Below are 15,613 nucleotides of genomic sequence, written 5' to 3'. Positions count from 1 at the left end.
TATCCAAATGGTCAGTTGTACCTGCTATTGATGAGAATGAAACAATCACCAACATACATTCTTCATCTTAAATAATTTGATCATATTCACTGTCTGGTGACAGTTTTCATGAAAACTGTTTGTCTGTGTGCTAAACATTCGGGTAGAATATGTTAAGCCATATACCTGCACGCATTTCAATTTGTTTATTGTGCTAATTAAACAGATGTTCTGGGAAGAATGGGGGCAAAAGAGAAAAACAGTACTGTATCAATGAAATTGATATGCAGCAACATCATCTGATTAAAAAAAATGACTTGTGATCTTCACCTGATAACACAGATGGTTTAATATGTTTATACTAAAAAGTTATTGTCCATAATTACAGCCCTGCCTTTGGTTTGTTTGGAATAACATAAAAAATAAAAAAATAAACTCTTTAATGATTACAGAAAGGAATAAATAGATGGGAATGAGTGCGTCAGAAATATTTTGGAGGGATAATAATGTGAAAACATGTTCATAAATAGCAAGGTCTGATCTTTTGCTGTAAACTGTCTGATTGGAGTAATTTCATATACGAAGACTCCTTTCGCACTGTTTTCGTGAACAGAATCTGTAAAACTCTGCAAAAGTACATACTTTCTTACAAACATGTTCTTAATAAAGTCGGTAAAGAATTAAAATATCGTCTATGTATTTAACAACAAAACTCTTACATGTAAAAATCTACAGTCACTATTTTAATATCAATAGCAAAATGACAACATATAAAAAATGTTTACAGAAAAACAAACACATTTAGATAACAATACCAAATAATAGCAAATACAATTATGGTTCCTTATATTAGTCATTAACCTAAAAATATAACTTATATAGTTTTTGTCATTAAATAAGTCAATATATGAGGTAATCAGTTCATAAAACTAAACCTAAATAAACATTTTCTGTTGCTCTAAATGAAAAATCCTGATATATATACTTTTAAAAGCACAATTTCAGTTTAGGGATGAGTATCTAACAGTATATTGTAAAAAATAAAAAGGTTTTGACACAACTGACATTCCTTTTACTGGCATCTACTGCGGTGAAAGTCTATTGAGAGCACATGGCTAAAAATGTGTAGCAGTCTCATGTTCTCAAATTATAGCTCTTTTGGCGTTTTGTTATTGGAAGAACCTTTAAGTAACACCATCCCTTTGGCAACCTCCTCACGATCAGATGCGAACGGTGTGCATAGAGTGGATATCTCTTAAGAAGGTTCCCAAAAGTGTTTTGAATATGTCCTTGTTGTCTTTAATCTCTTGAAGGTTTTCTTCATCAGAAGATTAGACAACTGTATCCTTTTTATTCAGTGTGGCTTGAACATTGGTGTCAGTCCAGTTCTTGCCACTGGCTGTAAAGCTTAGGATTGGACAAGACTCATTCTCTACATTGGAGGAACCACGAGGCCTGTCATCGCTGGAAATGAAGAAAAAAAAAAGTTGTTCCATTATGACAGTAACATGCAGCTATATCAAGTAGATGATTCAATAAATAATTCATACGCTATGCCTATTTCGCCACAGTTCCTATATACTTTTTTGGCATGTTTGCACCACAGAAACTAGGAACATTTTAGCTCCTTTATGGGGGGATTGAATTAAGTAGCAGGGTACAGAGTAGAACCTTTATTTTTAAGAGTGTACCTTAACACCTTTGACAAAGTGTGAATTTGGTTTCAAACAGTAGCTGTACCTCTAAAGCTGGTGCCTCCTGAAGTTTGGCAAACAGGTGACGGTGAACCCTGTGGTCTCAAGACTGGAGCAAAGGCACTTTTTTGTTTTGTAGAGGACGGGAAAGATGAGAAGGGCAAGAGGGAGGATGAGGAGCTGGAGCCTGGTACAGTGGGGCTAGATGGCATGACTGAAAAAAAAAGGTGTTTCTGAATGTCTAAATTCACTGTGTTTCCAGCAGGAGGATTATTAAAAATGATAAATCCCATTCATAAAAAAGGTGGAAAGGGACAACAAAACTGAAACTCACTAGCATAAGGAGAGCTGTTTGGGGAGGCACTGTTAAAGCCAGGTGACCCTGAAACCCCCAGGCTGCTCATGGGCACTGCCCCGTAACTCATGCCCCCGTTGGATCCATAACCTGACTGCTGCGGGGTCGATGCTGATGGATAGCCACGTGGTGACAAACTGCGAGTGTATCCTTGAAGAAAGCCGAGAGAAATCACAATACTTTACTCAATTAATCAACAAACAATACCAGCACAAAATATGATGTTTGGGGCAAATTATTACGAAAATAAATGAAAAGAAAAAACCGGGTAATTTGTTTATTCCTACACTCTAAAAAATGTTGGGTTAAAAACAACCCAAGTTGGGTTGAAAATGGACAAACCCAGCGATTGGGCTTTTTTAACCCAACTGTTGGGTTAAATGTTTGCCCAACCTGCTGGGTAGTTTTATTTAACCCAACTATTGTTTGAAAATGACTATACGGCTGACTTAAAATTAATCTAAAATTAAATAAAATGTATTAAACATATTAATAAATGTTCATTTCCAACATACTTTGTTGCAATACTGTAATTTTTAAAACAATAGTTGAGTTAAGTAAAACTACCCAGCAGGTTGGGCAAACATTTAACCCAACTGCTGGGTTTGTCCATTTTCAACCCAACTTGGGTTGTTTTTAATCCAGCATTTTTTAGAGTGTCTGTGTGCAGTGTTGGGGGTAACGCATTACAAGTAACAGGTTTTTGAAAGGTTTTTGTGGGAACGTTTAGTACTGCGCCCAAACAAAATCTTACTGAAATTTTGTTTTGTTTTGTTTTTGAGATATCAATGTCAAATTTGGAACACAACTTGTTTAGATTTATGACTTTTATTTTTTTCACTGATTTAGAGTAAAACATATGCTTATTGACATTTATAAAATTAGTTTTAATGTGTTTAAATTTGTTCCTTTCCTTGATTCTGATTGGTCAATAGCTATGTTTAAGTCATGATAAAACATGGCTATGAGCACTTCACCCAATGGTTCTGTGTATCACAACACCCTTAGCAACCACTTTAGCAACGTCAAAAAATGTATGTTTTCAATTGATATTGTTCATTGAAGCTTACTGTATTATGTAGAAGAGTGTTGTGAGAAAGAGATCGAGATCGAATTCAGATTTAGCATTTTCCTTCAGGTCAGTCCTGTTCATAATAAAAAATGCAATATCTTGTCCTTTTAACAGTTAAGGGGTTTTCCCATGACTGACAGCACTAGTCAAAGCATTTGTCATTTGCTTCTTGTTCCGTGTTCACAACAATTCAGTCTTTTCAATGTAAAAGTCTTCGCTACTGACTGACACACTCATAAAGACCGTCTTTGCCGCCATCTAATGGCGTAATAATGTAACTTATGTTGCTGTTCACGGTCAGGGACTATTTTTTTCCGGCGGAAGGAAGGCTTTTAGTAAGAGTTTACTTCATGCAAGTTGCATTGATACATATTTTTTGGTTTTAATATTTGTATTGTGTGGTAACCGTTTTATAAAAGCAATAAGGTTCTCGAGGCTAGTGTATCGTGAACAAGTCACGGCTGAAGGGTGTTGTTGCAATCCCTTCAGCCGTGATTTATTCACGGTACAGCACAGCCTCGAGTACCTTATTGCTTACCTATAACACTGAACAAGACTGAATCTATGGTAAATGTCCTCAGGTCCTAACCTTGGCTACTGGTTTGCCCAGGTTCTCCGATGCTTACACCCAGCTGGGAGGGATAAGAGCTGAGGCCCATGACACTACCATGGACCGGAGAACTTGGCATGGCCTGAAGCTGACTGTGAGGTCGTGGCACGCTGTACAGAGCCTCGGCTATATCTGCAGCCCGTTTCAGCAACATGTCCTGCAACAGCACAATAGAAAAGTTGTGATTCAGTGCAAAAAAACACTGAAAAAACCTATTGGGTGACATCACTTGTGTTAAGCAATTACATTTCTCTCAATATGAACAGGAGACAGACAAATCAATTCAGCTTACAGCCACTCATCACATACAGTGTGGTCCAACGTCTGAGACTTAATATTCAACAATATTATTGATTTGACTGCACTGACACTGGTGGATGAGAACTGAACTGAGCTGGACGATGACATCACTGTTTTCTGCAGAACTAATTTATAGATTAAATGAACTAATTTAATAATTGATTATCTTTACAGTGGAACTGAATCAACACTGAACTGACTTCAGCTGAACAATGACACCATTTTCTTTTAGAGCTGCTGCTGAAATAAACTGTTAGCATCATTGAATCTGTATTGTATAAAGTGCTACATAAATAAAGGACAAACAAACAAACAAAAACACTGGTACACTGCCAATAGTTCCAATTTACTGACCCTAAAAGGGTCTTCATCAGGTTAATCAAACAAAAATTAGATTTATTAATTAAAACCTTGTCTATGTTGCTGGCATAAAGATCTTTAAAAACAAGGATTGCTCAGCAGAAGCTGCATTTGATATCATACATTTGATATGAATGGACTTACACAGTTATTGACCTGAATTGAGCTGAATAATGACACTATTATACAGTTTTACAGCAGAATTTGAACTTGTCTCATATTTGATGAAGTTTGCATATGGAAGCTTGTTTCTGCCATGGAATAAAACAAATTAAAAGATAATTGTGACTTTCTCTCACAATTCTGACTTTTTTCCTCACAATTGCGAGTTTAGCTCTCGCAATTTTGACTTTTTTTCTCAGAACTGTGCGATATAAACTTGCAATTACAAGTAATAAAGTCAGAATTGAGGGATATAAACTTGCAATTGCAATAAAAAGACACAATTACCTTTTTTTTATTTTGTATTCAGTGGCGGAAACAAGCTTCCATATTCACATCATTGAAGGAGACTCACTATATTTACATTTTGCAAACATTGACCCCAAAAGGCCTGAACCAGGATTGTGATACAAAACAATGTTTTGTGATTTTATGTTTATCAATAAAGACAGTTGGAATGGAAATGTTTGATTGTATGGACTGAAAGCACACAATTTGAACTGCTGTCATATGCAGTTGATGCAGGGCAGGCCTCCGTGTTTTCGTCCGAATGCCGCGGGTTCAAATTGTTGAATAAAGTCGTTATTTTTGTTTTGTTTTTGCGCGCAAAAACATTCTCGTCATAACATTAAGGTTGAACCACTGTAGTCATGTTGACTATTTTAACCATGTCTTTAGTACCTTTCTGGACCTCAAAAGGTACAATGCCGTTGCTGCCTATGTGTGGTTCAGAAACCCTCGGATTTCATCAAAAATATCTTAATTTGTGTTCCGAAGATGAACGAAGGTCTTACGGGTGGTGAGTAATAAATGACAGAAATTTCATTTTGGGTGAACTAACCCTTTAATGTTCCAAAAGCCTGATACCACATTGCAAATCTGGGATTCAAACTTCACTAATCAAATAAGCAGATTTGTTTCATTAACCAGATTTCCTTACTTCCATTGAAGTACACACGATGTGCTATGGAACATTTTCTAACCATGCTGGATAATATGGATCTTGACATACTATGGATAGATTTCTGAAAATTTTCAGTTCAATTTTAAATCGTTACACTGATAATGTAAATGGAAAGGAAATAGAAGCATGTTCACTAGTGATCTCAGGCATTTGGACCCCAATGAAAGTATTCTCATAGCTACTGTATATATTTACTGCATTTCAGTGGTTACCTGATTGCTGGTGGTATTTCCGTAGAGTGATTCAACAACATCTGCGGCTCTTTTAAGTAACATTTCCTAAAATACAGAAAATCAGTACCAGAGAGAGACGATAAATATGACATCTGTGGGTCTGTTTGTGTGTACTTAAGTGTTAATGGTTATATGTGTACACCAGTACTCACCTTTGCCAGTTTGTCGGGGTCACCAGGATGTCGAGGGATCAGCTTTTGAAGTCTCTGGAAGCCGTAGTCAATAGTCGGCTCATTCAGCGCTAGAGATAATCACTTAGTGAGAATCCATTATTTACATTAAAACACCCTCCACATATCTGAATAAATCCCATAGTATGTAGATAATAAAAGGAATCAGGTAAGGTATTTATGCATGAATCCATAACCACTCTAGTCCTAAGTGTATTCTCAGTCTCGTACAAAAATTGTTAAAGGTGAAGTATGTAATTTCTTCTTCACTAGTGGCACCAAGAATTGCAAACGATTGTGGTTATCTACATTAGAAATAAGGAATAGATTACATATTTCATGGGAAAAATTGCAAGTCTGTATTTTTACTGTGATGCATTTGGACTGAACAGCACACGTCTGTGTTATTACAGAACCTTTTGTGATATGATTTTCAATAAATATTGTTAATATTTGCATCCTTTTCTTTCATCATTGCTTTAAACTAATGTTTTTCCCTTGTCTTATGTAAGTTTATTAATTTGAGTTTAATCAACTTAAATCATTTACCGTAATCGGTTTCCTCCAACCATTTGAGTAGCTGCATAGTTGTGTAGTCTTGGTTAGATTTATTAAATGAACTCAAACCAGTTAGTTTGAATGAATGGAATTAACTTAGAATGTTCACGTTACCTATACTCTAAATGACTGACTAAATCAACACTAAATTATGAGTGAATATGACTCTTTATATACAAGTTCACAATACTCATATGTATTCGTTTTCAAACTTAAATGGTTCAAAGCAATTAGTTTCCTCAAATGGTTTGAGTTGAGTCAACTTATTGGGTTTTACAGTGTAGAGAGGTTTAGATAACAACGTGCGACTACACTTCTCTCAGATTCGGTAGGAAATTACGCTAAATTGAACGTGGAGGATTTTAACTGTGACAAGATGATTGACAGGGCAGTTTAAATGGTGACAGGATGCATGTAAACAAGCAACAGAGCGGACTGTTAAGATGTAATTATGACAAAGTATGTCTCAAATCTTGCTTACTATTCTGCTACACACTCAAAAGTAAGTACTTTTTCTTCACAAAAACAGTAACTACTTTTTAGGCATTGTATAAGTAGGCTAATTGGGATGCAGCACTTGTATCAGCTCATTAGTATAGACTCAAATACCTGAAAAGGGTGCATCAGACAAATGAGACATTCAAAATGTGCAGTGATAGGGGCTCCAGGAACACGTTCGGGAACCACCGGTTTAACATAACACACTTGTCTTTAAATTTGCGATTCTGCATGAGTGTGGATGTCTGGGTATGCATTCACCTGTATAAATGAAGCGCCCTGGAGCTCCTTTACAGAACTGTTTAGATTTGTAAGACAGCGTAACTTCTACAACCCCTGGAATGTGTCGAGGAGGAGTTTGAACTCGGATTGCATGAGGAGTGATTAACTGGATGAATAATGACAGAAAAAAAAGTTGGTTACAGATTCTTGGTACTCAATCCTTGAGACAATTATCAAAATATTACAAAAGCTTTCCTCATTAGACGTCAAAGTTTGCTTTGATATACATATATATATATATACCTCGCTCCACACTAGCATGCTCCCGAACACCACTTGCAGACCGTCAAAGAAGTTTTCCCCAATCACAATGACCATCGCCCCGCCTGTAGTCCAACCTTCACTAGGACTGATGGCTTTGATACAGGGAGTAGCTGTAGTGGAGAGAGAATGAAAATGGCATTAAAGACGCAATAAATTATTACGTAAAGTCTAATAAACATCCTAAGTGACAATATAGATACTCTGTCTTGCAACAGCAGGCCTATATAAGAAAATTTAGAGCTTCCCTTTTGACTTCATGGTTAAAGGGTTAGTTCACCCAAAAATGAAGATTCTGCCATTATTTACTCACCCTCGTGTTGTTCCACACCTATAACACTTTCATTCATCTTCAGAACACAAATGAAGATCTTTTTAATGAAATCTGTCTCTCCGTTGACAGCTATGCAACTACCAGTTTCAAACCCCAGACAGGTAGTAAAGACATCATTAAAGTAATCCATGTGACTCCAGTGGTTAAACGTTTTTGTTTGAGCAAAAAAACACAATTTTTGATGCAAAATCAGATGATGTTGCGTGAACAAGCGTTGGAGATTAATATTTTGTAAATAAAGTGGTAAATTATGTTTCTTTGCACAAACAAAACACTCGCTTTGCTTCATTAAATTGAGGTTAAACCACTGGAGTCACATGCATTACTTTAATGATGTCTTTCTGGGGTTTGAAAGTGATAGTTGCACAGTCTGTCAATGGAGAGACAAAAAGCTCTCAGATTTCATTAAAAAGATCTTCATTTGTGTTGATGAATGAAAGTCTTACTGGTGTGAAACGACACGAGGGTGATCTATCCCTTTAAAATCTTCCTCCCCTTGCTTTTTCTCAATGGCCTTTCTTCTAAATCTCACCGTATTCCATGCTAGTCTCCACCGTCTCGTTTGAATCCATTCTGCGAGAGCGACGTCCGTGTTTGGAGTTGTTGTGCACAAACATATTATCAGAAATGGCCAGTACAGGACCATCCACGCTGACCGTGGTGGACAGAACCACCTGTTTGGAATGCAAAGAAAGGCATATAGATAACAAAAACCGTTTGATTGAGGAGATTTATGTAAAAAAAAAAAATTAGATTTATCTCAATATATGATCAATAATATCCTTGCAATGTTATCTTTAGAAACTGCTACTGCTGCTGATTTAAAATCCATAGTTTTAGCACTTGTCGAATCATTTGTCATGAAGAGCACTACACAAATAACAGCCAAAGAGTGTATGAAAAAAAAGTGATAATTACAGAATATTGCAGTCCTCTAACAATTATTGTTGAAATTATTAGTTCTTTTCCTTCTCTTCCTTTTCTATGTTCTCCTGTATTCTTCTCCCTATAATCTACATTTTTATTCTTTTTTTTCCATTTTTACTTTAGTTTTTTTCTGTCTCTTTTCTCCTGCTTATCTAACAGCATTCAAACCTTATAGACTTATAAACACTTATAAATTATGGAGTCAATCCTGTGTGCTCGTAACCATTCAAACTGAGCCAAAAATCCAATGTTAATTGGGTTTCAAACCAAATACTAGTCTGGTTTTAAAAAAAATACAGGAATGTTCACCATATGACATGAAAAGCTATATTTGGAAAGAAAGAATTGTTCTGTGAGGGAAGTGCTTCGGTAGAAAATAAAATCATTTTTATTCGGTCCCACTTTATATTACGTGGCCTTAACTACTATGTACTTACATCAAAAAATAAGTACAATGTACTTATTGGGTTCATATTGAATTGCAAAACACTTTTGCTGCTATTGAGGCGGATATGGGAAGGTTTAGGGTAGGCTAAGGTGTAAGGGATGGGTCAGCAGTGTAATAATAAATGTAATTTCAGAAATTAATTACAGATGTAATTACATGCAGGTGTTTTAAAAATATAAGTACAATGTAAAAACATGGATGTACACAATAAGTGCATTGTATCAAATGATTAATTTAAATGTAAGTACACGGTAGTTAAGGCCACTTAATATAAAGTGGGTCCTTTTATTCTAAAGACTTTATTAAAGGTCAAAATCCTCTTGGGCTGAAGTTAATTTTGACATATCGTGCAGCCCCAATGCAAAAAAAGATTGTCGAGTTGAAGATGAGAAAACAACATAACAACACATAAGAGGAATAGACATGAGGGATGCTGCAAAATAAAATTTAAAAAAAGAAGAAATTTCGCATTAAAAAAAAAACAAATGCACAAAAATGAATAAGGAAGGACAGCAGGGAAATGAAGAGTGAGGGATGAAATGTCCGATAGCAGCTCCAGTAGTGAAAGACAAGTGGGAGGAAGTGAAGCAGGAGGGTCCCCAGTGAGCACTTCCTGGGTCACAGAGCCTGACCTGCCCCATCTGGAGACCATCACTCAAATCTTGACAACTTCCTGAAGCACCTCGCCTGATTTCCTGATGATCCCTGCTTCTGCTACTTTCCTGATTTTTCTCATGAGATATTGAACTCACAATCTTAGTTTATCCACCACTACACTGCAAACAAAACCTATTCTTAAATCAGTAAATTTGCCAGTAGAAATATCCTTAAAACATGATAAATGTACCTGAGAAGGAAATTGCATACCATTTTCAGAGAATGTGTTCTTCGATTTGCAGACTTTTCTCAATTGCTTTTATTCTTCTTATTTTTTCTTTTTTTGTTTTTTTTTTTTTTGTTTTTGTTGTTGTTGTTTTTGCAAAAATTATTTATTTTTTATAGAGAAAATAATAATCTCGGAGAAAACTATAAATTCACTGTGCCTGTTCTGCCTTAAGCAAAACATTTCTGCATTTTGTAAATATTTTATTCACATATAAATGATCCATACCTGAAATCTCCTCATGTCTCTGGGGTTCCCTGCTGTTTTCAGACAATTTTGATTGCACTTTAGGAAAAACTTCAAGAAAAATCTGTGGGAAACAAAAGGAAACCAAGCTGTAATTCAAGCTAGAAGAGGAGGAGTACTGTAGATGAAGAGGGGGAGATGTGAATTGTTTAGCAACAATGGCCTGCTTCTATTAGTAGCTTTCTTAAAACTAAATAAATAATAAATAGGTGTATCACTTTTAAAAGGGAGGAGAAAACACTTCCCATATGTTTTGTTGTTGACAGTAGTCATAAATACTTTCAGTTCAAAGTATGTATGACCAGTAGAAGCAGCCAAAATATGCAGATGCCAGCATGAACTGGAGTGACATGCCCTGATCGTCCAAAAAACCCGAAACAATAATAAACTATGCAAGAAACTAGACTACATTAAACATTCATACATGGTTTCTGTTGACCTTATTGTGTTTTGTGTGCTAAATTATTGACTGCCAAGTACCCGGCTAAATGCAAGAGACATTTAGAAATGGTTATTGTTGTGCCATTTTCTATGATACATATTTTGTACTCCAATGTGAAGTGAGCATGAACTTCTTAAGCAAAACTCATTCTCTGTCTCTCACTCGACCATCCCACACTCTGTCAACTGTTCGTTTTTGTACAGTTCACAGAAGAATAATTGTTATATTCTAGGGTTAGAAATACAAAAAAATTACAGGTTTTGTACTTCTTTTTGCAACTTATTGATCGTAGGCCTTGTTGATGTGGGCGGATGCACCTCAGTTTTGTTTTAGGTGAATAAGCTTGAACATTTTTTATTCAAAAACTGGCGGTGCACCAGCTCAGATCAATGATGCCTACACTCTAAAAAATGTTGGGTTAAAAATGAACAAACCCAGCAGTTGGGTTAAATGTTTGCCCATCCTGCTGGGTAGTTTTATTTAACTCAACAATTGTTTAAAAATTACTGTATTGCTCACTTAAAATGAACCCAAAATATGTTGGAACTTAACATTAATTAACATGTTTAATAAATTAATATTTATTAATAAGTTTAATGAATAATAATTAAACAATAAACATTATTAAATTGCTTATTAATAAATGTTCACCTTGATTATTATTGTTGTCTCTAGTAATTCTGTCTCATTTTTAATTTCCAACCTATTTTGGGTTCATTTTAAGCCAGCCATATATTCATTTTTAAACAATAGTTGAGTTAAATAAAACTGCCCAGCACGTTGGGAAAACATTTAACCCAACTGCTGGGTTAAAACAACCCAGTAGCTGGGTTTGTCCATTTTCAACCCAACTTGGGTTGTTTTTAACCCAGCAATTTTGATCAGATCTAAAAAGAAATACAAAACCTGTGCTCATTGAAAGAAAACAAGTTGATAAAAAAGATTAGTCTAATATTTGGTAATAATGTGATTTATAAGCTATTTTTTGTAGGCTGGTCAAATCACCACAAGTATATATATATATATATATATATATATATATATATATATATATATATATATATATATATATATATATATAAAAGAATAACAAAAATGATTAATAAATGTTTTGGGAAATTGTTATACGCTGTGTGAGCGAAGTCTTAGTCCAATGTGATTACATTAACTTGCATTTTCAGGGGAAAGAAAATCCTCTCCGTGTAAAAAAATCCTCTCCTCCAAAAAAACTAAATCCAAAATAAAGACATCATGGGTCCAAGGAACAAATTTGTTATTTGTGAGATGATGGACATGTGTCCAAAGGTGTAAATTATTAATTGCACTTCATTACTATATTTAAACTTATTAAGACCTTTAAAGTACAAAGAACATATTGGTCATCATGAAGCAAATCTATTATTTTCCCTTAAGTATAATTTCCCTTAAGAACTTTTATGCCTCTTCAACGCATGTAAAATGTTCATTCCATATTGATTTGACAAGGCTGGTATCTTGTAGATACATAAAGAACTTGGACGCAACCATATGTATCCATATTGCATCCACACATTTGTAAATATTAGGAATGGCAGCCAACAACAACAACAAAAAAATAGGGCTCCAGCAGTTTTGTTGCATGGACCCCAAAAAACATGTGGATACAGTTGAAATGACTATTATTAACTTTTTTTTTTTTTTTTTTTTTTTTTTTAATAAACAAAGGACACTCTGCATCTGAACCACTGTATGAGCCAACCCTGTCTCTCTTTCTTATAATATCTTACAACACACTCTGGTGTAGTTTCATGGCCGACCCATGGCCGATTCTTTTCACTTTAACTATAATAAACTTGTTAGTCCTTCATGATATCATAGAGCACAGCTGCAAGCAGGCAAATGAAAGCACATCGGCCAAGCTCACATTAACATGCATTAGTCACTCCCCCACCCACTTAGCATGCAAATCTCTAAGCCTCGCTGCCTTGCACCTTCTGCCATGTATCCATTCACTGCATCATAATTAGACCCATCTTGCATAATTAATTAGGACTCCTGGAAAACCTTGCAACTTCAGCACAACACCCCGTATCATAAGGAAAAGTTTATTAATAACAATGCAAGTTTTGCACTGCTGCGATATTTTGATTTAAGGTAAGGTCTTCAGAGTGGGCCAATGATTCATATATTTGGAGCTGAGATGATTAAAAAATAATACTTAAGTAGTTTTATATAAAATTGTTCCATATATATATATAAAACATGTATACTGGACAAATATATAGTTACAGTTGAGTTAATCCTGGCCCTGTTGAGTGAACAGATTTTTGATGTTTTGAAGTGCTCATCAAGGCTGCATTTATTTGAATAGTAATATTGTGAAATATATTTTTTACATTTTAAAATAACTATTTTCTATGTGAATATATTGTAAACTGTAATTTATTCCTGTGATCAAAGCTGAATTTTCAGCATCATTACTCCAGTCTTCAGTGTCACATGATCCTTCAGATATCATTCTAATATGATTTTCTGCTCAAGAAGCATTTCCGATTATTATCAATGCTTAAAAAGATTTGTGCTGCTTCATATTTTTGTGGAAACTGCTTTTGTAATGATACTTTGATGAATATAAAGTTCAAAAGAACAGCATTTATTTGAAATAGAAATCTTTTGTAACATAAAGTCGTTAAGGTTACTTTTGATCAATTTAATAAAAGTATTAATTTCGTACCCCAAACCTTTTAATGATAACGTATCATGCTTTCCACAAAAATATTTTCTCGAGCACCAAAACAGCATATTTGAATATTTTAGGTAAAATCATGTGACACTAAAGACTGGAGTAATTCAGCGTTGCATCACAAGAACAAATTATTTTAAAATATATTCAAACCGATAACAGTTACGGTAATAATATTTCACAATATTACTGTATTTTTGATAAATGTAGCCTTGGTGAGTAGAAGAGACTTCTTTCAAAAACATAACATAATCTTAATGATTCCAAACTTTTAATTTTTTTTTTATATATATATATTTTTATTATTACTAATCAGAAGAATATTTAAGGTTTTAAATTATTACATTAGATCAGAGAATAAAGAAAAAGCAGCCAAGTTAATGAGTTAACATCCAGTCAAAGCTAAAATATTATATAGTTTTGATTGGTTTAACATTTTTGGTCACATATAAGTACAGTAATTTTATACTTAATTGGTGGAGGTTACTATTATTTTACTAATTCTAAAGTGTAGATAAAGTAATATTACAGAATAAGTATAGGTATTTCCAAAGGTTAAATTTCCAAACTGAATCATGAATCATCCTGCGATTTCTCTATAAGATGTGGATTAACTTTAAAGAATAAGCTTTTATCTTGATGGCTGTAAATTGGTATTATTACACTTTAGAATATATTTGATATATTTATCATTTGAATAGCAAGTAATACCCATTACCACAGACAGAGACAAAGGATGAGAAAGAGACTGTTGATATGCTGGATTCAGAACAATCACTCATCAGTATTTCCCCTTGTCCATCTCACCTCCCTCCCATTCCGTCTTAGAAAAACAAAACAGTGTCATGACATAGAGGGAGTGGGGGAAGGAAAATTAGGAAACCAGATGTGCAGCATCGAAACACTGACATGCTGAAAAGTTTCGGCAGCAATACATCAACGACTGTATACCACATGTGTGTGAGTACAGAGATTCATCATAACAACATTACATTCAACCCAAATCAAAGACAACATCATTTAAGATTTGAACCAGCTGTTCATTAGAGATGAAGTATCAGATCGACATACTGATATTCTACGTATTAGGTTCATCATCAGCAATTAAACAACAACAACAAAAAGTAAAATCTCTAGTGTTGAACGGTGTGTTGTAGGTGAGGATTGTGAGGGAAGCCTCTGAGGGGTTCTGGGTAGCAGAGGTTAGCTAGAGCCGGTCATAAATACTCTGGGCTCCCAGAATCCCTTGGCAGACTTTGGGGCCAGACTGGTCGTGGGGTTAACAGGGCACGTTCCCAACCTCTGACCCCACTAACAGGGCACACATACAGGCTCTAAAAATCAATACCTCCATCAGCACATACCACACCAGGACCTTTCACACTTGCTCCCACAACTAAGGAAAATAAAAGCAACCAACCAACATCTTGTGTCTGGACTCTTGCCTTTACTGAGGCAAAAACTTTTTTTTTTCTTCTTCTTTTTTTTTCAGACAGTTACCAACTGCTCTAAATATTCTGTCAGCAAATGCTTCTACTAACTTTGCAACTACGTGTCAATTAAGGCCCTGTTTACACCTGGTATTAAGATGCGTTTTGGTCGATCGGATCACAAATAGACAAGGGAGACGCATTTCCCTTAATCTGTCTCTGTTGTCCACTTTCTGTCCTGATTTCTTCAAGGGGAGGGTCTATGGGTGGGTAAACGTATGGGCTTTTTTAGGTCTTTCAATCTAGTGGGTGAAATAAGCTTGCACAATTTACATATGAATGCACACAGACATGACGGAAAATCATACAGAGAGCATGAGCTTCTGTTTCTGCTCTGACAACCGCAAGACCTGCCGAATGCTGTGAGTGAGTGTTAGAAATCAGGAATGGGGAGAGAACATTGTGTTTGGTACATTTTTCATTCTCAAACCAAACTTGGGTCTTCAGCTGACAATGACAAAATCCCTTCTGGCAAGTACGCTTCCCATAATGTTTACGCATTAGGTCAGTAGGCGGAGAGTAGATGGTCTGTTTGAATGCGTTTGACCACATGAGCGAAAAGCAATCCGCTCGAATGAGTTTTCGACTACCTCTGTAAAGTGGTCGAAAGTGGACAAGCTAAA

The 15,613-nt window shown here is 35.3% G+C and overlaps 1 protein-coding gene across 3 annotated transcripts in view; it reads right to left on the bottom strand.

The window, feature by feature from the left end:
* Positions 1-1,411: 1,411 nt before the first annotated feature.
* Positions 1,412-15,613, bottom strand: part of ebf2 (EBF transcription factor 2) — a 32,321-nt gene continuing 18,119 nt past the window's right edge. For 2 of the 3 annotated variants that reach the window (XM_067406336.1, XM_067406337.1), the window contains exons 7-16: positions 10,319-10,400; positions 8,365-8,506; positions 7,481-7,611; positions 7,217-7,343; positions 5,882-5,970; positions 5,709-5,774; positions 3,690-3,867; positions 2,008-2,178; positions 1,720-1,887; positions 1,412-1,443 (exon numbers count right to left, since the gene is read on the bottom strand). In XM_067406336.1, coding sequence (XP_067262437.1) covers positions 1,412-1,443; positions 1,720-1,887; positions 2,008-2,178; positions 3,690-3,867; positions 5,709-5,774; positions 5,882-5,970; positions 7,217-7,343; positions 7,481-7,611; positions 8,365-8,506; positions 10,319-10,400 — 1,186 coding nt within the window. Of the gene's footprint in view, positions 1,444-1,719; positions 1,888-2,007; positions 2,179-3,689; positions 3,868-5,708; positions 5,775-5,881; positions 5,971-7,216; positions 7,344-7,480; positions 7,612-7,811; positions 7,813-8,364; positions 8,507-10,318; positions 10,401-15,613 lie in introns of all 3 variants that reach the window. The other variant, XM_067406338.1, reaches the window with a different exon arrangement.

The sequence above is a fragment of the Chanodichthys erythropterus genome, chromosome 13, assembly GCF_024489055.1.
Source record: "Chanodichthys erythropterus isolate Z2021 chromosome 13, ASM2448905v1, whole genome shotgun sequence".
In the NCBI taxonomy this organism is placed as follows: Eukaryota; Metazoa; Chordata; class Actinopteri; order Cypriniformes; family Xenocyprididae; genus Chanodichthys; species Chanodichthys erythropterus.
Note: the sequence above shows the minus strand (reverse complement) of the source record. Positions and strands in the feature narration are given on the sequence as shown.